The sequence below is a fragment of the Erpetoichthys calabaricus genome, chromosome 17 (assembly GCF_900747795.2).
Source record: "Erpetoichthys calabaricus chromosome 17, fErpCal1.3, whole genome shotgun sequence".
NCBI classification, from domain to species: domain Eukaryota; kingdom Metazoa; phylum Chordata; class Cladistia; order Polypteriformes; family Polypteridae; genus Erpetoichthys; species Erpetoichthys calabaricus.
This window is the reverse complement of record NC_041410.2, coordinates 15,642,787-15,668,618: the sequence shown is the minus strand read 5'-3', so window position 1 is coordinate 15,668,618 and position 25,832 is coordinate 15,642,787. Positions and strand designations below refer to the sequence as shown.

Below are 25,832 nucleotides of genomic sequence, written 5' to 3'. Positions count from 1 at the left end.
AGGAAGATATGTTTGCTTTCTTTTAATTGTGAGACAGAACTGTCATCTCTGTCTTGTCATGGAGCACAGTTTAAACTTTTGAAAAAGAGACAAATGTTTGTTTGCAGTGTTTGAATAACGTTCCTGTCTCTCTACAACCTCCTGTGTTTCTGCGCAAATCTGTGACCCAAGCATGACAATATAAAAATAACCATATAAACATATGGTTTCTACTTCGCGGATTTTCTTATTTCGCAGGTGGCTCTGGAACGCAACCCCCGCAATGGAGGAGGGATTACTGTATCTGATTTGACAGTCCTCTCACAGTTCAGATTCTGAGCGTTGAGACCCACTTATTAATGCAGGTATCAAATTAAGGATTGGAACCCCTGTGTCATAATGGTTTTTATACATCACTGAGAAAGAAATCTGATCAGTGCTGAATATGAGATTAAATACCGGAATATTGCCAGAAGAAACTGGTGATAATAAACACAAGCTTCTTAAGTTCAGAAGAGGGACAGACATGTCGCAACTCCTTATTGTGTTTAGCGTGAGCGGTTTTAGTTTTAAAAGAAAAAGCCAGAGCAGTTCATGTGTCCATATATCCAGTGAAAACTGCCCTGTATGGAAGATTTAATGCTGGGAAAAAATGCATTTAATGGGCTAGGCTTTGGCTGGTATGTTTTCAGTCTTACAGCTTTAAGATGTGTGCCACATCTACTTACTCATCATTCTGCTCATTCATCACACATTCTGTTTACCCACACAGTGATCTTTTTCAGAGTGTGTCGCTGACGTTGCATGTAAAAAGAATAAATTGCAATGAACGTGCAAAAAGTGAACACCACAATCAAATACTTTTTTGTTTTATTCCTTCTCTGGCAGATTTGATCCCAGGAGAGCAGTACAGCAGTTAAGAGCCTGTGGTGTTTTGGAAACCATTCGGATTTCTGCTGCTGGCTTCCCTTCCAGGTATTTCATTTATTTATTTATTTGTTATGTTTTCCAAACAATTTATTCAAATTGCAAAAAAAAGAAAAAAAGAGCAAAGTCAAAAATAAAATTAGGTTTCAATCCAAAAGTCCTAACAGTATCTTGGCTTTCTTTCCCTCCCAACGTACCACACAGTTTGCATTTAGAAAGGATCACCATACTCAAATATGAGAAATTTGTACGTCGCCCACACTTATAGGTGGGTCTTGATGATGCAATGCATCACTTAACTGGCACAATAACTGCAAAAGGTTGTCTAAAATTGGTAGTGACCATCTAAAAAAGAGAAAAAGAGCAATATGAAATAGATGTGCAAAAATTCTAAAAACCGCAAGAAGAGTCTTGAAAATGTAAAACCATGAAAAATAAGATGATGATGCTCATGGACCATCTATCTGCCTACCATAATGGTTGAACATCTGATTAGCTGTTTTGCTAGAAGTAATCGAGCCATCCAGCCTTTGGACTTTTCACCTGAGCACAGCCAGAAGCCATCACCTTAGCCACACATAAACTTGCTCAAGTTCTTCTTGATCAGAGTGTCTTATTTCATGACGTTGATGTGCTGGCTACACTGCTCTTTGTCTCAGTTCAAGGTCAGCATCAAGTCCGTTTAAAACAACAGAAAGAACACCAAAGTGCTTTATGACAGCAAAAACCAAGTAGAAGATCAATGAATGAAAACAGAAAAAGTACGTTTAGGTGGACAGTAAGGAAAAGGAGGATAAAAGCCATTCTTACATGAAATTAAGCATCCAGATAGTTATTAAACTACACTCAATGTGACCTAAAAGCAAACTTAGTAAAAATAAACATTTAAAGAAATTGTCCACCCAAATGTTACTGTATGTATGTTACTTACTCCATGTGGTTAGTAGTGTGGGCCCAGGATGTTTTTTTTTTTTTTGTGATGTTTCCATGGAGAATGGTAGTATCAGACATGGGGACGCGATGGAATACAGGAAGGTAGTGGACAGGTTTGTTGACTGGCGTGAGCTGAATCAACTGCAGATCAACACCAGTAAAACTAAAGAACTGGTAGTTGATTTAAGAAGATCGCGATCTCAAGTCACTCCCCTGTCTGTTAGGGGTGTGGAGGTGGAGATCGTGGGAGTACAAGTATTTAGGGGTACATATGAGCAATAAGCTAGACTGGTCCAGGAACTCGCTGATCATATACAAGAAGGTTCAAAGTAGGCTGTATTTCCTACGCAAGCTCAGATCTTTTAGCGTCAGCAACACTAAGGCTGCGGATGTTCTATAACAGCGTGGTGGCCAGTGCCATTTTCTTCCCTGTGGCATGCTGGGGGAGCAGCATGAAAGTGGCAGACATCAGGAGACTAAACAAAGTAATTCAGAACGCTGCCTCTGTGGTAGGAGAGAAACTGGACAGCTTAGAAACTGTGGCAGATCAGAGAATGTTGTCTAGGCTGGAGTATGTGAATTTCCCCTTGGGATTAATAAAGTATTCTATCTATCTGTCTATCTATCTGTCTGTCTGTCTGATATAGTGCCTTCTATCTATCTATCTGTCTGTCTGTCTGATATAGTGCCTTCTATCTATCTATCTATCTATCTATCTATCTATCTATCTATCTATCTGTCTGTCTGTCTGATATAGTGCCTTCTATCTATCTATCTGTCTGTCTGTGTTATATAGTGCCTTCTACCTATCTATCTGTCTGTCTCAGTTATATAGTGCCTTCTATCTATCTGTCTGTCTGTCTCAGTTATATAGTGCCTTCTATCTATCTATCTGTCTGTCTGTCTCAGTTATATAGTGCCTTCTATCTATCTATCTATCTATCTATCTATCTATCTATCTATCTGTCTGTCTGTCTGATATAGTGCCTTCTATCTATCTATCTGTCTGTCTGTCTGATATAGTGCCTTCTATCTATCTATCTGTCTGTCTGTCTGTCTGATATAGTGCCTTCTATCTATCTATCTGTCTGTCTGTCTGTCTGATATAGTGCCTTCTATCTATCTATCTGTCTGTCTGTGTTATATAGTGCCTTCTATCTATCTGTCTGTCTGTCTCAGTTATATAGTGCCTTCTATCTATCTATCTGTCTGTCTGTCTCAGTTATATAGTGCCTTCTATCTATCTATCTGTCTGTCTGTCTCAGTTATATAGTGCCTTCTATCTATCTATCTATCTGTCTGTCTGTCTGTCTGTCTGTCTGATATAGTGCCTTCTATCTATCTGTCTGTCTGTCTGATATAGTGCCTTCTATCTATCTGTCTGTCTGTCTGATATAGTGCCTTCTATCTATCTATCTGTCTGTCTGTCTGATATAGTGCCTTCTATCTATCTATCTGTCTGTCTGTCTGATATAGTGCCTTCTATCTATCTATCTGTCTGTCTGTCTGATATAGTGCCTTCTATCTATCTGTCTGTCTGTCTCAGTTATATAGTGCCTTCTATCTATCTATCTGTCTGTCTGTCTCAGTTATATAGTGCCTTCTATCTATCTATCTGTCTGTCTGTCTCAGTTATATAGTGCCTTCTATCTATCTATCTATCTGTCTGTCTGTCTGTCTGTCTGTCTGTCTGTCTGATATAGTGCCTTCTATCTATCTGTCTGTCTGTCTGTCTGATATAGTGCCTTCTATCTATCTGTCTGTCTGTCTGTCTGATATAGTGCCTTCTATCTATCTATCTGTCTGTCTGTCTTATATAGTGCCTTCTATCTATCTATCTATCTATCTGTCTGTCTGTCTGATATAGTGCCTTCTATCTATCTGTCTGTCTGTCTGTCTGATATAGTGCCTTCTATCTATCTGTCTGTCTGTCTGTCTGATATAGTGCCTTCTATCTATCTGTCTGTCTGTCTGTCTGATATAGTGCCTTCTATCTATCTATCTGTCTGTCTGTCTGATATAGTGCCTTCTATCTATCTATCTGTCTGTCTGTCTGATATAGTGCCTTCTATCTATCTAGCTGTCTGTCTGTCTGATATAGTGCCTTCTATCTATCTATCTGTCTGTCTGTCTGTCTGTCTGATATAGTGCCTTCTATCTATCTGTCTATCTATCTATCTATCTATCTATCTATCTATCTATCTAGCTATCTATCTGTCTGATATAGTGCCTTCTATCTATCTATCTGTCTGTCTGTCTGTCTGATATAGTGCCTTCTATCTATCTATCTATCTATCTATCTATCTATCTATCTATCTATCTATCTATCTATCTATCTATCTGTCTGTCTGTCTGATATAGTGCCTTCTATCTATCTATCTGTCTGTCTCAGTTATATAGTGCCTTCTATCTATCTATCTAGGCTTCAGTCTACTATTGAAAAGGTTAATCACCCACTTCATAGTGTTGTGGTTGGACAGAGGAGCGTTTTCAGCAGTAGACTGACTAGCATCAAGTGCTCCGCTGAACGTCACAGGCCATCAGCCATCAGACTCTATAACTCCTTTTCCGGTCTCTCACCCACACTTTAAGTTATTACCCTTTTTTTCTTTATTGGATATCCAGGTACATTTTTTCAAGTACTTGAAATGTGGAACATATTATCTATTCTTGTGCAATAAATTGTCTGCTCTTCACATGAGAATAACTTTATTTGTTCTCAAAATGTGCAATATTAACTTAAGATGCAACACTCTGTACTTTAGTTTGATACTTACATTTATTATACTTTATTATATCTACATGATTACTTTATACTGTACGTGCTTAGTGTAACTCTTCGTGTCCCTTGTCTGTTGTTAAGTTGTAACATTATTAATCCCGAAGGAAATTACTTAAGTTTTTCTGATTCTGATAACAAACTTTCAGATAGAATGGACATCTATGGAGACCAACACTGGGCCACAACAATATAAAACCATCCTTGTGGGAAACTTGGGTTACTTGTGGCATATAATCCAGTGTTTGACAACCTTTTTGGTGTCATGACCCACTTTTTCCAATGTAAGTGTCTTGGGGTGAGGAGTCCCCCTTGCTGATTCTAGCGTGATCGTCAGAGTGGGTGGAGTGGTCACCCCTTTGTTATTTGAACGTGATCGCCAGAGAGGGGGCAATCGAGGACCCATCATGACCCACTTCTCAAATGAGCAATAGCAGCCCATGACCCACTGTGATTGAGAAAGACTGATTGACACGTCAAGTCATCCAGTCTTATGCTCACAATTGGTCAAACGCATGCATTTTTTGCAGTGCAAAAGTGTTTGTTTAACAATATTTTAGCAAAAAATGTACATACAAAAACTTTAAATGAGGGATGTTTAGCTTTTATTTAGCAGCAATATTTGCCAATGGGGTAAGGAACATTTTACTTGACAAGAATTTTTAAAGTAAACTAAAATATCACAAATAGAAATTTTTTGATAAGGCAATAGTTTTTACAATAAGGAAAACAAGACTTCTTGTCGTGATACAAATACTTTTCACTTTTTTATAATGTGGAAAATCAGGTGTTCACGCAGAGGAAGAACATTGTCTTCCTCATTATGAATCTAAACTCACATGGATGAAATGCAATGTCTTTTTTTGGTGCCAGTGTGGTAATTCACCTGCCAGGCATTACCAATTTAAAGGAAAATGTCTTAAGAAATGCGTAAAAATGGTTTATATGGAGCACGTAAAAGGTTGTTACGCTCACTAGTGATGGTGCAGGAGAGCAGCAGTGTTTTGCCTGTTGATTAGCAGACACAAGCAAGACGTTTACTGTACTCTGTACACGTGACAGTGACCCTACACACCAGCATGGAGGTGTTGTGGTTTGGGGCTGCTTGATTGCTTCAGGACCCCAGTGACTTGCCATCACTAAAGAAACTGAATTCTGGTCTGTCCCAGAGCATATTTATAGGAGGACATCAGACCATCCATCCATGAACTGAATTTATACAGGAAGACAACAACTTAAAACCTGCACACAGGATCTGTCAAAAGAAGAAATTTAAGAGCAAGAAATTTAGAGCTTTGGCAATTGTGAAGGAGAGATTTATTTTCAAAAAGCATGCCGATTAACACTGAACTGAAAGAGTTTTGTAAGGAGGTCAAAATTCCTCCATAGCACTTGGAGTCTGATGAATAGTGAGAGGAGATGCCTGAATGCAGCTACTGCTGGTAAAGGCAGTATGGCATTTAAAGGAGCACTCACTTTTTCAAATGTGGCGCTGGGCGCTGTGTAATGCTAGGTGCACATAACAGGATAATTGGCCTGGTTTTGTGATATTTGCAAATGGTGTCCCGATTTCAGGTAGGCCATAAATAATTATCCTCCCAGATCAGCTTGGAATGTGCGGCGTGTAGTTGATTAATCTTTATGTTCCCGATTTACTCACAAGCATCTTCAGAGCCACCTTGATTAACAATAATAAACATGTTCTATATCTATGACTGCAAATCCTGTAGTAGGAGGGAAACAGTTTTTTTTTATGTGCAGTGCATTTTGATGTCCCAAGTGTAAAGGCTGATTTATACTTTCGTGTTAAGCCCACGCCGCAGCTATTCATTTACGCCATGCCATTGAAAGTAGTTTATACTTCTGTATGGTGCTGCATAGCGGGCAAGTGCCTGAATGCTAGTTGGCGCTGTTTGTAGAACACAAGAAAAGCGAGTGATGCATTAAAATGCAGGAAGCTTTTCCTCTGCAGGATCACTATTCCTCTTGCTACACGTTTTCATCCATAGGTCAATTTATTTATCCCTCACATTTTTCCACTTTTTCATACATTAGTCGACTTCCAAACCAGAAGAAGAACAGAAACACATTTTAAGAAATAGTCATATGAAAAGTTTGGGAACCCCTCTTAATTCTTTGGATTTTTGTGTATCATTGGCTGAGCTTTCAAAGTAGCAACTTCCTTTGAATATACAACATGCCTTATGGTAACAGTAGTATTTCAGCAGTGACATTAAATTTATTGGATTAACAGAAAATATGCAATATGCATCATAACAAAATTAGACAGGTGCATAAATTTGGGCACCCTAATAGAGATATGACATCAATATTTAGTTGAGCCTCCTTTTGGCCTCTAGACGCTGTCCTCCTATAGCCTTTGATGAGTGTCTGGATTCTGGATGGAGGTATTGTTGACCATTCTTCCATACAAAATCTCTCCAGTTCAGTTCAATTTGATGACTGCCGAGGATGGACAGCCTGCTTCAAATCATCCCATAGATTTTCGATGATATTCAAGTCAGGGAACTGTGACGGCCATTCCAGAACATTGTACTTCTCCCTCTGCATGAATGCCTTTGTAGATTTCCAACTGTGTTTTGGGTCATTGTCTTGTTGGAATATCCAACCCCTGCGTAGCTTCAACTTTGTGACTGATGCTTGAACATTATCCTGAAGAATTTGTTGATATTGGGTTGAATTCATCCGACCCTCGACTTTAACAAGGGCCCCAGTCCCTGAACTAGCCACACAGCCCCACAGCATGATGGAACCTCCACCAAATTTGACAGGAGGTAGCAGGTGTTTTTCTTGGAATGTGGTGTTCTTCTTCAGCCATGCAAAGCGCTTTTTGTTCTGACCAAATAACTCAATTTTTGTCTCATCAGTCCAAAGCACTTTGTTCCAGAATGAATCTGGCTTGTCTAAATGAGCATTGGCATACAACAAGCGACTCTGTGTGTGGCATGAGTGCAGAAAGGGCTTCTTTCTCATCACCCTGCCATACAGATGTTCTTTGTGCAAAGTGCGCTGAATTGTAGAACGATGTACAGATACACCATCTGCAGCAAGATGTTCTTGTAGGTCTTTGGAGGTGATCTGTGGGTTGTTTGTCACCATTCTCACAATCCTGCTCATATGCCGCTCCTATATTTTTCTTGGCCTGCCAGACCTGCTGGGTTTAACAGCAACTGTACCTGTGGCCTTCCATTTCCTGATTCCATTCCTTACAGTTGAAACTGACAGTTTAAACCTCTGAGATGGCTTTTTGTAGCCTTACACCAAAACCAGGAGACTCAACAATCTTTGTTTTCAGATCTTTTGAGAGTTGCTTTCACTGCTGTCACTCTTCACAGGAGAGTCAAAGGGAAGCACAACTTGCAATTGACCACCTTAAATACCTTTATATCTCCTGACTGGACACACCTGTCTATGAAGTTCAAGGCTTAATGAGCTCATCCAACCAATTTGGTGTTGCAGGTAATCAGCATTGAGCAGTGACAGGCATTCAAATCAGCAAAATGACAAGGGGACCCACATTTGTGCACAGCCAGTTTTTTACATTTGATTTAATTTCATATGGCTAAATACTGCGTCACTAAAAATCTTTGTTTTGGAAAACGCCGCAGTACTCAGATGTTCCTAGGAAATGAAAGACAGACCACTGTTATCTTTTTTGTTGAAAGTAGCGTAAATTATTATGCAGGCTGAGAGGGGATCCCAAACTTTTTCATATTACTGTATGTGGTCACCAAACTGGCCATTCAGGGTTGTAGGGTTCACATTGTCACAACAAAAGGAAAGAGTCACAAAAAACTTTGGGGTAGCCACCCCGTAATTTGAAGTTTGTTGCTGGTAAGGCAAAGAAAACGAGGAGTTACTGAGATCAAAACAGAACTGCTGTATAGGTGACAAAATGGCAGTTTTAAAGTTAGGCAGAGGAAATGAGGTCATCGGGGCTGGAACCGGAATTGACGTCAACAGGCCCGGAATCAGAAATGGTGTCATCGGGGTCAGGCGGGATTTCCTGTGACTGGCCTGCAGGAGAAAAAGAGAAAGGGTTAATGCACTCTGGCCTCCCCTGGTCAAGCATGGAATTACCCTCATTTGAGTCCTTTAGCTGCCTCCCATGCGCACGTGTGTGTGACAGCATCTGTACAACGTTTAGTCACATTTTTGAGGAGGCACTCATCGGGCTACACCATAACTATGCTCAACATAGAATATAAACTGCCAGCCAATGAGAGACAAGCAGAATAAAATAAAAGGGCAAGCCATGCTCACCTCATCTTCGCAGCCATGTCTTCATCCATATCTATCTATCTATCTATCTATCTATCTATCTAATTTTTCATTACAAATTAATGCACAAACTACTGCAACTATGTGAACTTGACTATTGTCCACAGTGTTTGTTTTGATGTCACATTCTTATTCAAGAGAATTTGTTTAAGAACTCAGATTCGTAGAATTGGAAGACCCCAAGTTATGAGTGTAAATCTGTTAATGTGCAACGTTCTTTGTGGACAAATCTAGTGTGTGCTTCAGACAGACGAGAGCAAAAAATGGAGTGAAATCTGTTAAGTGTAAGATCTGTCACACTTTCAACATTAGTATGATTGTGTCAGGTATCATTTTCTTTCTTTATATAAAAGAAGCCGACACATATTTTCTTTATTTTACTAGTATTAGCTTTTGCTTGAAGAACTGATGCAACATCTGGCAAGTGGGGGGAATTCCATTTTCTTGGCATCTTTTAAGTAGAAATATATTATATATATATATATATATATATATATATAATTTTTTTTTTTTTTTTTTTTTCTCGTCAGGTGGACCTATCAAGAGTTCTTCAGCCGCTACCGTGTTTTAATGAAGCAGAAAGATGTGTTGAGCGACCGAAAGCTGACCTGCAGGAACGTCCTGGAAAAGCTCATCAAGGTACTGCAAGTATTTTGGCTTTCCGGTATTCATATCAAGCGAACATTCATATATCTAATGAAAACAACATGCATTTTTTGGCACACAATATGTCACTTGAGATTATAGTTGCAGTGTCACATGTAAACTGAAGATTATTGTCGACAAGGTGCCTCTCCCCATGGCAGCCGTGTACCCATTAGCAAGTAGGCCCACTCAGTATGATAATGCATTTTGCTCCAGGCTAGGAAAGACCTGGAATGGTTCAAGGAGTGTTGACAATGAATTCTGCTTAATGCAGCAATCCCTCCAGTCATTAAATCTCAAATCTCAGATGAACATGCTTGTTGCAGTATTTGCTGTACCCAACTACTGGATACGGTCAAATCAATAATGGCCACTATTTCTATGCTGCCCGTATTACACTTTTTTGTTTCCATGACCCAGTTTCTCTTTCTCCCTCTCTTGTTTTTACCCATGTTACTCTGAGTATACTGTATTCTATACTTAGGATGGGAAGCTGGTCTATTCTGATCATTTAATGCAATAAACAGCACAGGCCCTGCTAATCGGAAAGAGTGTGTCCCAGTTTAAGTTCCATAGTACTTTTTGCCAGCTTTGCTTGTGCTGCTCTCTTAAGAAGTCCATATTGTTAAAAATGACTGAAAATCTGCATTGAGTTTTTTTACAGGGCTGCTGTTAGTGACCTGTTGCAAGTATCCAGCCCACACAGGACTGCTGCCATCCATGATGTTTAGCGGGCTCAGTGAAGAACCATGAATGAGTTTGAGAGGAGTGTGATTTAACAGTGGCTGGATCACTGAAGACTTATTTAACCCTTGTATACATGGGACTTTCAACAAACTTTATTACATACTCTGACTACTAGGGGGCATTGCAGTACCACAAACCCCAGATACAATCGCACAGACACAAGCCCAGATATAATAAAAGGTTTCTTTGCATCCAAATACCTTACAAAGGCTTTTGCAAGTCTCACACCAATCATTTTCCTTCACCTTCCACTCTTCAGGGGATGCTTTGTCATCTTCCACCTGACTCTTAAGCCCCTTGGTTAGGATCAGGTGGCTTCTTTTATCTAAGACCAGGGGTTACTTCCGGTGCTAGGGCATATCCTGTTGAAGGCACTTCTGGGTCGAATGGAAGTCCCAGAAAGTAGTATGACTTTCCAGCAGCTCCTACTGGTGGTCCCTATAGAACCCAACAGTGCTGCCCTATGGGACTACAGATCCCAGCATGCTCTGCGGGTGTTTATGTGGGAGTTCCAATACAGGAATATTGCCATCTGGTGTATTGTGGGGGAAAAAATGTTCAGCCATACTCGTCTCTGCCACGGTCCTCCCATTGCACTGGCCTTCCAGCCTGATAAGGGTCCATGTTCAATCCCAGTTGGGATGCCAGTGAACATGTGCCACCCATTATATTACTTAGGATCTTTATAGACCTGGTATGTGTGTGTGTGTGTGTGTGTATATATATATTTATCTATATATATATATATATATATATATATATATATTGTACTGGCCTCACTGAATCTCCTGTTCAATTAGCCAGCAAGCTAAACACCTTCATGCAATATTTCCCGGAACCACGAAGTGATGTAGAGAATGTTTAATTACAAAAATGGTGTGAAACATGCTTACTGCTGCTGCACTCACTTCCTACTTCCTACTTCCTGTCACATGGCTTCCTGCTTGCAGCAGTAGCATTAGGATTTTTATATTAGGATTACAAAGGTTTGCAAAAACAATTAGAACCAGAACACTCCCCGTCTGGTATCTTTAAGATACCACCAAAAACTGAGCCAAATACTTTAATCTGGTGATAAAAGAAAAACCAGTTCTGAAATAGGCCTGTAAAGGATTTTTGTTGCTCCTTGCTGAACTATCTTTATCTCGACCTTCCTTATTAATCCATCTTTGCTAGGAACAGCCTTCATTATTATTCCCATAGGCCATTCATTCCTCCTGACTTGCTTTTCCTTCAGAAGGACAACATCACCTTCTTTGATGTCAGGCCTTTTATTTTGTTCTTCTGGAATTTTCTTTAGTGGAAGGCGAAGGAAGGGAGGTCCAGTAATCCATGTTGAACTGGAAAGCATGGAGGCTGAAATGGAGCGGGAACCATGATCAGCAGGATTTTGATCTGTTGGCACATAATGCCACTGTTTAGGTTTAGAAGACTGCCGGATTCGTTGCACCCGATTATTTACATAGACACTAAAGCGTCTGGATTGATTGTGAATATAACCCAAACCACTTTACTATCTGTATAAAAACTAGTGGAGTTTAGCTGGAGATCTATTTCCTCACTGACAACTTCCGCAATCTCCACAGCTAGCACCGCAGCACATAGCTCCAGCCTGGGCACTGTAAGTTCAGGTCGGGGGGCAAGTCTTGCCTTGCCGAGGACAAAGCCCACATCTATTTGCTTGTCATGGCTTAGAAATTTGAGATAAGCCACAGCAGCAATGGCATTAACAGAGGCATCTGAAAAAATGCACAGCTCAATGTGCAGGGCATTAGAAGGTGGAATAGCAGAATATATACGGGGTATTTGAATGCCTCTGAGGCACTGCAGCGAACTCTGCCATTGCACCCATTGTTCATGCATGCTTTCTGGAAGGTTGGTGTCCCAATCACTGCCGTGTCTCGAGAGTTCTCTAAGTAGTAAGCGCCCCCGGATAGTCACTGGTGCCAGGAAACCCAGCGGGTCAAAAAGACTATTGACCGTGGAGAGTACTCCTCTGCGGGTATATGGTCTGTCAGTTTCAGGTGCATAAAATGTAAAAATGTCTGACATAATATTCCATCTTCGCTGATCAGGTAGGTCATCCACAAACAAGTCAAGATTTTGTAGATCCTTAGCTCGATCTTCCTTTAAGAACGCATCCATCACCTCAGCTTTGTTAGAGGCCACTTTGTGGAGCCTAAGATTTGAAGCTGCTAACATTTCCTGCGTTCTCTTAAGGAGATCAATTGCTTCCTCCACAGTGGGGACAGACTTTAAAGCATCATCCATATAAAAGTCTCTTTGAATAAAGCGGCACACATCACTGCCATACTCTTTTTCTCCTTCTTGTGCAACTCGCCTCAGACCATAAATGGCCACAGCAGGTGAGGGACTATTACCAAAAACATGCACCCTCATTCTATGGTCAACAACCCTTTTGTCCTGGTCACTGTCCTCATACCATAGAAAGCGCAAAACATCCCTACAATCTTCTCGCACTAGAAAACAATGAAACATTTGCTGAATGTCAGCCGTAAGTGCAACGGGGTTCTTCCTAAATCTTATAAGGATACCCAACAGGCTATTATTCAAGTCTGGCCCAGAGAGCAGCACATTGTTAAGGGAAACCCCTTCAAATTGAGCACTAGAATCAAAAACCACACGTATTTGGGTGGGCTTTTGTGTGTGGTACACTCCGAAGAAGGGCAAATACCAGTACTCCTTACCTTCTTGAACCGGAGGCGCAAGTTCTGCATGACAGCTATCCAACATCCTTTTCATGAATTCTAGAAAATGAGCTTTCATCTCTGGATGTTTCTCAAGGGTGCGGCTTAGAGATCTAAAACGATTCATAGCATATACACGATTATTAGGCAATTGCCTACGTGCTTTGCGAAAAGGAAGTGGGGCCACCCAGCTGTTGCTGGAGTCTTGGAAGAATTCATTCAACATAGTTTTGAGAAACAAAAGATCTTCCATAGAAGGTGCAGGTTTGTGATCACCTTTTGTCTGGTAGAAAACCGATTGTCCAAGTTTCTCCCCATTTGCTCCAGTCAGATGGCTTTCACTGGGAATGCGGCAGAAGAGTTGGTGCTGCTCAGAAGGGATGAACCTCTCTTTGACCATCATATGGCTCTCGCATGGGTGAAAGAGACTTGGCCTGCCATTATCCAGGATGTAAGTTTTCATGCTAGTGACCTCTGAAGGCCTGTGTGTACCACCCAGGCACACATCACCAATTATTACCCAGCCCAAGTCCAATTTTTGGGCATATGCTGCATCATGGGGCCCATTGATCTGCTTACGGACTTTATGCACCCTTAACATGTCCCTTCCCAGCAACAGCAGAATTGCTGCTTCTCTATCACGAGGTGGTATTTCATTGGCGATTGCCTTGAGGTGATGGTGATTGTGAGCAGCTTCTGGAGTAGGAATTTCATCCCTGTTGTCAGGGATCATATCGCATTCTAGGAGTGTGGGCAAAGGAAGACTTTCTTTTTCATCTAATGACTCTATGATATAACCAACCGCTCGCCTGCCAGTAGTCTCAGCTATTCCAGAGCAGGTTTTCAATGTATATGCAGCTGAAGGTCCATCTATGTTGAAAATGTCAAAAAAATCTGGCCGAGCTAGGGACCTATTGCTTTGGTCATCCAGCATGGCATACATCCTCCTGCTTTTGCTGCGGTCACTGGCTGGATAAACATTCACAAGGCATATTTTTGCACAGGATTTCCCACTAAAGCCTTCACCACACACCTCAGTGCATTTGGACGTAATAGCGTCATCTGCTGCTTCTTTCTTCTCCCCGCCATGCTGTGCGAGGGGAGAAGGGGACTTGGACAGCCAAGGAGCTGGGCCTGGATGGAGGGCAGCTGAATGCCTGTCACTCTCACATTCAGAACATTTGACACTTGTTTCACAACATCTGGCAACATGTTTGGTTGATGCGCAGCATTTGAAACAGATGTTATGTGTTTTTAATATTCTTTTCCGTTCATCGAGGGGCATCTCTCTAAAGCCTCTGCACTTTCTCAGGGGGTGAGGTTTGCGATGAACTGGACATTGTCTATCTGGGTCATCATTGGCTGGGGAATTGGAACAGGGAGTAATATCTGTTTTGTGTACAGACACTGGCTTACGGGCATTACTGTGACTCTCGACGAATCTCTCTCTCTTGTTTGGGTTAACAGTGGAGGAGGGGAGAGTAAAGCTGGGGTCATTACGTGCCTTAGCTTCACCGCGTATGAACTGCAAAAAGAAGGAAAATGGGGGGAAAGCTGACCTTGTGTTCTTGCTTATAGCGGGAGCCCTGCATCATCCACTTCTCCTGAAGCGCATATGGGAGCTTTTCTACTATTGGGTTAACACCTCTAGCAGTGTCCAAGTAGGAAAGCCCTGCTAAAAAACCATCTCGTTTTGCAGCCTCAACCTCAGACAGTAAATCACTCAGTTCCCTAAGCTTTTGGTGTTCTTTTGGTAATATTTTCGGAAAATTGTCCAGTTTTGCAAGCAGAGCACTTTCTATGGCTTCTGGTGACCCATAAATCTCCTCCAATCTCTCCCAAATGCGCTGCAGCCCAATAGACAAGTTCCGCACATTCGCTGACTTGATACGACGCGCATGTTCTGCAGATTCTGTCCCAAGCCATTTAATCAATAAATCTATCTCTTCTCCCGCTGTAAGACCCAATGTCTCTATGGCATTAAGGAATGTGAATTTCCAGGCAAAATAATTCTCGGGCCGGTCATCAAACTTATTTAGTCCGGATGATATCAGTTGGCTTCGTACCAGATACCTTGCTAAATCTGATGAGGCATGGTCACGAGAGTGTCCAGCAGTTTCATCCATGTGGTGGTTATAACGACTGGGGCAAGGTGTTAGCACAGGCAGGCTCCGAGCACTGCTTGGCTGATTACTTAAAAGGGTAGGATGGCTCCTTTGCCTTAAAGGAGACTCTTTATTGTGTACAGTAGTATCTGCAGGATGACCTGATGCCAGATAGCTTGCTTCTTCTCGGGCTATATTTTCATCTGCTACCAGGTTGAGGACACACATGTCCGGAATGGGGCCATTATTCAAACATCCTTCCCTGAATGAATGCCTGCCGCTATGCTCATTTACATACTGTTCAGTAAGCATGGTGTGTTTATTACCTCTGTGTTTGTACTCTCAAACAATCCTTCGCCATCCTGCTTAGTTAGCCCTTGTGAAGGCATTCCGCTCTGTGCTGGCAGTAACTGGGATCCGAGTTCAATTTCTGCGGCCTCTAAGTTTGCAACTGCAGCCTCCATCACAGCTGCTTCAGCCAGCGCAGCCTCTGCCTCTCTCTCTTTCTCCAGAGCATCTAACGTGGCTTCTAGACGGGCCTTTTCCATTCTAAGTTCAATCTCCTTTTTTGAAAAGGCAGCTCTAGCTTGGGCAGCTTCTGCCTTAGCACGTGCTTTGGCTGCTGCTACACTGACATTTGAAACAGCAGAAGATTTAGTCGAACGACAAGCAACAGATCTAACTTCCAATTCTTGAAGCTCCATTTTACATGGACAACTGGACAATGTAGTAACTGTAACTCCTCTAGCAATTCTTGAGCAAATTACTGCGCTGTTATTTCTGCCTTAAGATGCCTTATAAGACAATGGAGTCAGAGCCACTGAACAATCTTGCTTGTAGGTCTCCCTTTTCACTGTACTGGCCTCACTGAATCTCCTGTTCAATTAGCCAGCAAGCTAAACACCTTCATGCAATATTTCCCGGAACCACGAAGTGATGTAGAGAATGTTTAATTACAAAAATGGTGTGAAACATGCTTACTGCTGCTGCACTCACTTCCTACTTCCTACTTCCTGTCACATGGCTTCCTGCTTGCAGCAGTAGCATTAGGATTTTTATATTAGGATTACAAAGGTTTGCAAAAACAATTAGAACCAGAACATATATATATATATATATATATATATATATATATATATATATATAATGTGTGTGTGTGTGTGTAAATCAACTCACAAATGATCATAATTGTCCAAAGTTTTATTGAAACTTTTTCTCTGAAAACGTTTAAACTAATTTTGAATGCTTAATTACTTTTAATTTGTTACATTTTTATATAATATTAAATGATAGTCTGCTACTCAGCCCAATAATCCCAGACCACAATTACATTTTGGTGATCATTGGACTTTGGCACATGGCACACACTGCAGCGATCAACTGCTTTGTGGTCCAGTGATCCTGAACATATATGGTGCCTGCTGTGTTTTTTTTCGTCCACTTTTGCCTCTGAAACAGCACAAGTCACATCACCTGAAACAGCTTCTTACAATCTGTATCTGTATCCTTTACAATTTCCTGATCACAACATTCATGGCATCAGAAGTGTCACTCTGCACTGTGTCTCTCTCTGACTTATAATTTGCTGTCATCAACAGGGGGCTCTTTTAAGGGCTTACTGTGCTGATAGGTGTCAATGCATTTCTTTTGTCATCTCGTACCTCTCTCAACTTGTATATGCTTACATGAACACTAACAAGGTAGAAACACCGCTGTAATGAACATATAGAGATAGAAAGAAATCCTGAAAAAGGCATGTTTTGCTTAAACGCCCTTTATAAACACAGCACTTAAAATGTGCATGTAAAAATAATGACACTTTACCGCGTTAAGGGTTGCTAGTGACCATTATGTGTTTTAGGCAAATAAATGATCATAATAAAATTAATTTTAAACTAGTTTGGCATATTTTTTGTAGTAAATTATAGAAGATCGAAAAGAATGCCTGGGGAACTGCGTCCACATTGTATTATATGACCCCGTGGGCACCGCAAACATGACGTCATTGGTCAATAAGTAGTCGAGATGTTTAAAAGGGCCTTCTAATTTCTGCATTCATTCATTAGTCAGACATGCAGGAAAGAGATAAGTGACCCCAAAAGCAGCACACACAAGGCTGAAATCTGTCCTGGATGGTTGGAGGATACGCTCAATGAGCAGAACCACGATCACACCGGAGTCGGTTGACCCTGGGGGTTGTGTATTGTGAATGACTAGACACTAATATCCTGATACTTGTATTTTAATTGTGTCTGCAGGATAAAGATAAATATCAGTTTGGAAAAACGAAAATTTTTTTCCGGGCTGGTCAAGTGGCCTACTTGGAAAAACTGCGAGCAGACAAGTTGCGTGCAGCCTGCATTCGCATCCAGAAAACTATTCGCTGTTGGCTGCTACGCAAGAAGTACCTGCGCATGCGAAGTGCTGCCATCACCATCCAGAGGCATGTCCGAGGCTACCAGGCACGATGGTAAGGAAACTCTCTCTCTTTTTTTTTGTCTTTGTAGGTTGGACTAATGAGCTTTTTGTTTTTATTCATCCATTCTGATATGCCAGATCCTGCAAGTCTGCCACCTACAATTGTATGATGGTCCTTTAGATCATTTTGTCTTACCCATTCTGATGTTTGCTCAAATAAGAACTAAACCTCTTGATCATGTGTGCGTATGATATACTGAAGACTAAGTTTTCATCCACATGATTTACTGTTTGGTGGAGCAGATAATTTGCTTTAACAAACGGGTTGACCTGATGAGATGGTATTTCTACAGCACATGGGCATACTTTCTTTGATACTACAGTGCATGGGCCTGCTGTTATTGCTTTGTTTAGTCATCTTTTAAATTCATGTTTTATTTGTACAGCCTTGCCAAATTCCTACGCCGAACAAGGGCTGCCATTACCATCCAGAAGTTTCAGCGGATGTATGTGGCTCGGCAGCGATACCGGCGCATGCAGGATGCAGCTCTCGTCATCCAGTGCATACTTCGGGGTTATGTGGCCAGACAGAAGTACCAGCAGGTGAGGTGCATGCGTTACAAAAAAAAAATATACATTGACTAGAAGATGTTTCAGGCTCATTGGTTTGTTCAGTATGATTATAGAAAACAAGGAAAGGCACTTTATGGGTATAGAATGGAATCATATTATAGGTATTTCCGTATTTGTACAGCATGAGCTCTGGTAGATAAGGCAATTTCCTCAAGGAGATAAATTGAGACAGTGGTGGGGATTGTACGTGCAGCCATGTGGTTTATAGCTCAACATTGGAACAACTAGGGGGCTACACTGCATAACTAGAAAAAGGTTTACACTTCCACCTTAATAACAGGATAAGTGTCTGTCTGTGTCATTCCAACAGATGGCACTTCACAAACATTTGTAGTAATCCATTTTATTACTAAACATGTTTGTGATGCACCATCTGTTGGAATGAAAAATGTGACGTATTTTATTACTACATGTGCTACAAAATACATTCCAGTAGATAGTGCACTGTAGATGTTAATGCTGAGGTCGGCGTAGATTACATTTCAACCCGTCATAGACAAGTAGCACAGTTAGTCCTTACTAAAGCTATTCGAGTCATGTAGCCACAGTAAAAAAATGTGCTAGACAAAATGATTCAGTTTGCAATCAAATATAATTAATACATGGATCATTCAGGCAAGCATTTATAGCAGAGATTTTTAACAAAGCCAACAAAGCTAGAGTACTTAATTTTTTATTTTTTAAACTATGATAGTTATTATATAACATCATATGTTTTTTTCCCCATAATTGTGACGTAATTTCAAATTAGAATCAAAAATAAATATTCACAAAAATAATTTCTAAAAAAAAAAAAAATATATAAAAGTCTACCCTAGTACTACTTAGATATCAATTCAAATCTTATCTGTATTTTGATGTGGTGGAAAATAATGAATGTTGCCGATCAATGCAACTGTAATCACAGTGTATTCCTTCATTTGGTAGTTCAATAAAATCTTCAGTTCCAGGGCTCCATTACTTGAATATTAAAAAAAAAAAAAAAATCTACATCTAACAATGGCAAATATAATTTCTTCCATTTCAAAATAAAATATTATGACATTCTTTTACAATTTTTGCCCCCATCATGTGTCACACAAGTCTTCGACCACTAGCCGCTAAAAGACTTGCTGGCTTAAGGAAATACTTTTTTCATAATTAATCATATCAATATATAATGTATGTGTGTATTTTTATGTATTGTACATACAAATACACATTTCTGTTTCTATGAATCTTTGATTTAGATGCAGTGTGTCCTTAACTCATAAGTAACAAAGAACAACTCTTGACTTTCTTTTTTCTTAAATGCAGCGTGTTTTAATCCGTATATGAAATAAATGCTATTAGTTTCATTCAACTCATTGGATTATCCATCAAAAGAACTTGGGAAAGCAAAAAAGGGAATTAATTTTTATCCTGTGCAAATATGCTATTACTAGCTATGCTACCTGACTAAGACGGGTTGAAATATAATAAATAAACTGATCTCTCTGTCTGGCAGTTACTCTCTGTTGGATGTATTCAGCATTAATGCTTACAGTGCACCATTTATTGGAATGTTTTTATAGTGAATATAGTAGTAAAATGCATTGCATTTTTCATTCCAATAGACAATACATCACAAACAGTGGCACTGCTTTTGCGAATTCCATACCAAATGGTTTGTAACAGAGACATAGTCCTAGAAGGAAAAACCGACACACACACATACAAAACTGATTTCTGTACCTCGTACAGTTACTGTCTGTTAGACGTATTCAGAATTAACATTTGCAGTGCATAATCTACTGGAATGTGTTTTGTAATGCATGTAGTAATAAAATGCACTGCATCTTTCATTCCAACAGATGGTGCATCACAAACATTAGCACTTCCTTTACAAACCCCATACCAAGTAGCGCAAAACAGAGACATAGCAATAGGACAGATACACAGACACACAGAAACACTTGTCCTTTTCTTAAGGTGGATAACTTCTATTCCAAGAACTTCTGTTCTGTTCCAAGAACATTTCTTCTTCTTTATACAGTTAGGTCCATAAATATTTGGACAGAGAACTTTTTTCTAATTTTGGTTCTGTACATTACCACAATGAATTTTAAATGAAACAACTCCGATGCAGTTGAAGTGCAGACTTTCAGCTTTAATTCAGTGGGGTGAACAAAACGATTGCATAAAAATGTGAGGCCAGTAAAGCATTTTTTGAACACAATCCCTTCATTTCAGGGGCTCAAAAGTAATTGGACAATTGACTCTTTGGCTATTTCATGGGCAGGTGTGGGCAAGTCCGTCGTTATGTCCTTATCAATTAAGCAGATAAAAGGCCTGGAGTTGATTTGAGGTGTGGTGCTTGCATGTAGAAGATTTTGCTGTGAACAGACAACATGCGGTCAAAGGAGCTCTCCATGCAGGTGAAAGAAGCCATCCTTAAGCTGCAAAAACAGAAAAAACCCATCCAAGAAATTGCTACAATATTACGAGTGGCAAAATCTACAGTTTGGTACATCCTGAGAAAGAAAGCAAGCACTGGTGAACTCAGCAACGCAAAAAGACCTGGACATCCACGGAAGACAACAGTGGTGGATGATCGCAGAATCATTTCCATGGTGAAGAGAAACCCCTTCACAACAGCCAACGAAGTGAACAACACTCTCCAGGGGGTCGGAGTATCGATATCCAAGTCTACCATAAAGAGAAGACTGCATGAAAGTAAATACAGAGGGTGCACTGCAAGGTGCAAGCCACTCATAAGTCTCAAGAATAGAAAGGTGAGATTGGACTTTGCTAAAGAACATCTAAAAAAGCCAGCACAGTTCTGGAAAAACATTCTTTGGACAGATGAAACCAACATCAACCTCTACCAGAATGATGGCAAGAAAAAAGTATGGAGAAGGCGTGGAACAGCTCATTATCCAAAGCATAGCACATCATCTGTAAAACACGGTGGAGGGAGGCAGTGTGATGGCTTGGGCGTGCATGGCTGCCAGTGGCACTGGGACACTCGTGTTTATTGATGATGTGACACAGGACAGAAGCAGCCGAATGAATTCTGAGGTGTTCAGAGACATACTGTCTGCTCAAATCCAGCTAAATGCAGTCAAATTGATTCATGATACAGATGGACAATGACCCAAAACATACAGCCAAAGCAACCCAGGAGTTTATAGATAGATACTTTATTAATCCCAACGGGAAATTCACATTTAAAGCAAAGAAGTGGAAAATTCTTGAATGGCCAAGTCAGTCACCTGATCATAACCCAATTGAGCAGGCATTTCACTTGTTGAAGACTAAACTTCACACAGAAAGGCCCACAAACAAACAGCAACTGAAAGCCGCTGCAGTAAAGGCCTGGCAGAACATTAAAAAGGAGGAAACCCAACATCTGGTGATGTCCAGGAGTTCAAGACTTCAGGCTGTCATTGCCAGCAAAGGGTTTTCAACCAAGTATTAGAAATGAACATTTGATTTCCAGTTATTTAATTTGTCCAATTATTTTTGAGCCCCTGAAATGCTTTAGTTGCCTCCCATTTTTATTTAATCGTTTTGTTCACCCCACTGAATTAAAGCTGAAAGTCTGCACTTCAACTGCATCTGAGTTGTTTCATTTAAAATTCATTGTGGTAATGTACAGAACCAAAATTAGAAAAAAGTTGTCTTTGTCCAAATATTTATGGACCTAACTGTATGCCCTCAGCTAGGGGTGGCACGGTGGCGCAGTAAGGAGACCCGGGTTCGCTTCCTGGGTCATCCCTGTGTGGAGTTTGCATGTTCTCCCCGTGTCTGTGTGAGTTTCCTCTGGGTGCTCTGGTTTCCTCCCAAAGGTGCATTGCCGATCCTAAATTGTCCCTAGTGTGTGTGCTTGTTGTGTGGGTGTATGTGTCCTGTGGTGGGCTGGCGCCCTGCCCGGGATTTGTTCCTGCCTTGCGCCCTGTGTTGGCTGGGATTGGCTCCAGCAGACCCCTATAACCCTGTGTTAGGATATAGCGGGTTGGATAATGACTGACTGACTGACTACCCTCCACTATTGCCTATAGCACACCCCAGCAACCTGGCATGACATTTGTTTATTTGCATGTGGGTTACATTTTATTTTAAATACAGTAGCATTTTCCCTAATTGAATGTATTCCAATCTATTTTTTATAGTGCATATATTTAGTGTCACTCAGAAAGTAATGGGGACTGAACCCTAGTTAACTGCTCTGGCCACTAGTGGGCTACACAGCTACAGGGTAGTTGTGTCTGTATTTTTGTGATGTGTCCACCAGTGTGGTGTTTGATTTGTTAGTTCCTGGTCACAAGTAGGGATTAGAAATTGAACCTTTAAAACTGTTTCATGGCATCTTAGCTCCTCAGGTTTAGAGGGGACACTGATTCGAACCAATAGTACCACATCAGCTAGGCCCCACATGCTTAAACCATTTGGGTTTTGCTTACTTTTGAGAAGCTGGGGTTGGGGAGGTTGGGCTGGGATGACGGTCTTTTCCAGGCTCTCACTGAAACTTGAGAGATGCTATTCCAGTCGAACTAGTGTGAACTCCTTGCTGTCCATGAATGGCACTGACAGCTGTGGCTAATTACGAGCTGTCTGTTTTTAAAGTGAAACTTTTACAAAATCTTGTATAGAGAATAAACCAGGATAAACTCCCAGAGATTGTTAATTTCCTTCAATATACATTAACTTTGCAATAATTCCTTGGCAATACAGATGGTGCGTGAACACAAGGCGGTCATCATCCAGAAGATGGTGCGGGGCTGGCTGGCCCGGCAGTGGTACAAGCGCTCCTTGGAGGCTATTGTTTACCTTCAGTGTTGTGTCAGGCGCATGCGGGCCAAGAGGGAGCTGAAGAAGCTGAAAATCGAGGCACGCTCTGTGGAACACTACAAAAAGCTCAATATCGGCATGGAAAACAAAATTATGCAGCTGCAGCGCAAGGTGGACGAGCAGGTCAGTGGGTTTCCATGGCAGTGTGTGTGTGTGTGTGTGTGTGTGTGCGTGTGCTTCAGAGCCAGCAACTAAAAAAAGGAACTGGACCCTTTCCAGCTGGGAATAAATTACTGGTGTGACAAACTGTTATATCATACTACAAAATGGCTAGCGGTAATGCAACTGTACAAGAACAGCCCAGATGACCTTTAGCTGTTTTATTATTATTATTATTATTATTTTAATTGGTTTTCAAACGTGGCACTGCTCATTATATTTCCCCTTGACTCCAAAGTGATCCAATTCACGACATTACATCTGGTAGTCGTATTTTGCAGTTAGAAATTTCTTGCCCATTTTTGGTATGCGTGGATTACTGAAAGGGTAAATAAAGTCCCATTGAGACAAATTTTCCCCCTTATTTTACAATGTAGACTTCAAGATAAAGGCTTCTCTCCATAAAGACCCCAGTTTTATGCCGTCCGCATGCTCTGCAACAACAAGAACATCAACATTTATTTCTGTAGCGCATTTTTATACAATTGATGTAGCTTAAAGTGCTTTAGATAAAGCTATCAAAACTGACATGATTTAAACTGAGACGTGGTGTGAGACTAGATGTCCCCTGTGGCCAGGTGCAAGAATGACAAGTCATGCAAATATAAATCAGGTCGTCCCATTTAATTAACTAAAAATGTCCAATGAAAATAACACCTCTTGGCGTTTTTATGCTTCTCGCCCTCAGTGTAAACAAATAGGTTCAGCTCTATCCGCAGATTCAGGGTCTGTCTGACAGGAGCTCCGTCCGGCAGGTTGCTCTGGTCACAAAAGACACCTCCTTCCAGGCAGCTGGGTCTCTTATAGCTGAGAAACTGGATGGGGCGGGGCTAAGTGCCCTCACTGGGCGGGGGCTAAGTGCCCTCACTGGGCGGTTTCTTGATGCTGCGGGGAGAGAAGGAGAAGAGAGTGTTGTCGACGGCGCCCCCTTCTCATCTCGGTGGGTTATTACATATATACCTCAATCGAGTCCTTCAGGAGATCCTCCGACATGAATGCATGACAACCCCCCCACCGAAATGTGTGTGCTAAATGTTCCCAAACAGTCCCTCAGACTGACATTTACTCAATTATGTTGACCTCTTTTGTGAGTCGCTTTGGATAAAAGCATCCGCTATGCAAATAACTGAAAATGTAATATAATTATTAACTTCTGTCTGGATTTTATTTTACTTCCAGTACAATTTAAAACAATAAACCTATTAATAATTAAATGAAATATAAATCAAAAATACTATGTTTTTTAAACCCTTATGCACCAAATTTATATTAAAAAAAAAAAACAATAGGGATGGCATCAGAGATCCTAAATTTTAAGAAGGCAAAATTTCTTCATTTGGGGTGAAAGAAGCCAACACCCTTGAGCTGTGCCAGCTCCAAACTGGCATCAGAACTGACCAGCAAATAACAGGCTCGTCCCATTTATAGACATGCCAGTTTCTAACCTAATGTCACTCAGGCAACAAGGAGAAGGCAGAGACAAAATCTGGTTAATGACAACACATGTAAGCAATAACAACGGGACTCGTCAGAGTGCCTCCCCTTGACAATGAAGGGTTAGAGCAGGTGCTACAGCCTGGCCAAACTCCAGAGAATCTCTGCTACTGTATACTTCTATTGCAAACCAGGCTCCCGACTTTTTGCTCCTCAGCTACTGTCTGCAACATTTAAGCTCCAATTTGTATTTTTAGCACAAAGACAACAAGAACCTACAAGATCGTCTGACGAACCTAGAAAACACCTATTCATCCGAGAGCGAGAAGCTGCGTAATGAGGTGGATCGTCTTCGCAGTACTGAGGAGGAGGCGAGAGTCAACTCTAATCGTATAACTTCTCTGCTGGAGGAACTGGCAAAACTCAAGAAGGACCTTGAAGAGACACAGAGGGAGAAGAAAACCATTGAGGAGTACGCTGACAAGTACAAGCTGGAAACTGAGCAGGTACAGTAGACTTCACTTATCCAAAGTGGTGGTGGTGGTGATGGTGTGCGTGGTGCCCTCTAGTGTTCTGTCAAAGTTTGCTTTTCTGATGCCTGACCTTTCTCTTTGGCATATGTAACCTGAGCTTGTATTGCATAGCACCAGGGTTGCAGCTTGGCAGCGTGTAGCCGTGTGTTTGTTTGTTGTGTTTTGCCCTTTAATTTTGGATGGCATACAAGTGTGCTAAAAAGAGAAGAATGCTTTTGTATTGTATATTATCTGTCTGGCCATTAATCTGTTTACAGGACCCTCTTAATCCAATTTTTGGATTGTACCTTAACATCAGGTGCAACCCAGGAACTGTCCTGTTATTATAATATATCTTTAACAATTGTTTTTTATCCACATCCCAAAAACAAAGCGTCATACCTCTAATTCAAGTGATTACACAAATTTAGAGTTGCCAGTTAAACTGTGGAATTGAGGAGCAAAATCCTAGTACATCGACGAAAGAGCACATAAACAAACGGAGAGAGAGTGACAGGAGTGCGGTCCAAGTCCAGTCAACCAAAGCTCTGAGGTAGCGGCACTACTGCTGTACCCCTTTTATGAATATTAGAACATAAGAATAATCTGGACGAGAACAGGCCATTCAGCCCATCAAAGCTCACCAGTCCTGTTCACTTATTTCTTCCAAAAAACATCATGTCGAGTTTTGAAAGTCCCCAATGTCTTACTGTCCACCACACTACTTGGTCACTTATTC

The 25,832-nt window shown here is 40.9% G+C and overlaps 1 protein-coding gene across 7 annotated transcripts in view; it reads left to right on the top strand.

Annotated features, from left to right (window-relative positions):
- Positions 1-25,832, top strand: part of myo5aa (myosin VAa) — a 299,077-nt gene that overhangs the window by 185,090 nt on the left and 88,155 nt on the right. For all 7 annotated transcript variants that reach the window (XM_051920655.1, XM_051920654.1, XM_051920651.1 and 4 more), the window contains exons 17-22: positions 868-954; positions 9,451-9,559; positions 17,384-17,595; positions 17,990-18,146; positions 22,872-23,111; positions 24,839-25,087. In XM_051920655.1, the coding sequence (XP_051776615.1) occupies positions 868-954; positions 9,451-9,559; positions 17,384-17,595; positions 17,990-18,146; positions 22,872-23,111; positions 24,839-25,087 (1,054 nt within the window). The remainder of the gene's footprint in view (positions 1-867; positions 955-9,450; positions 9,560-17,383; positions 17,596-17,989; positions 18,147-22,871; positions 23,112-24,838; positions 25,088-25,832) is intronic.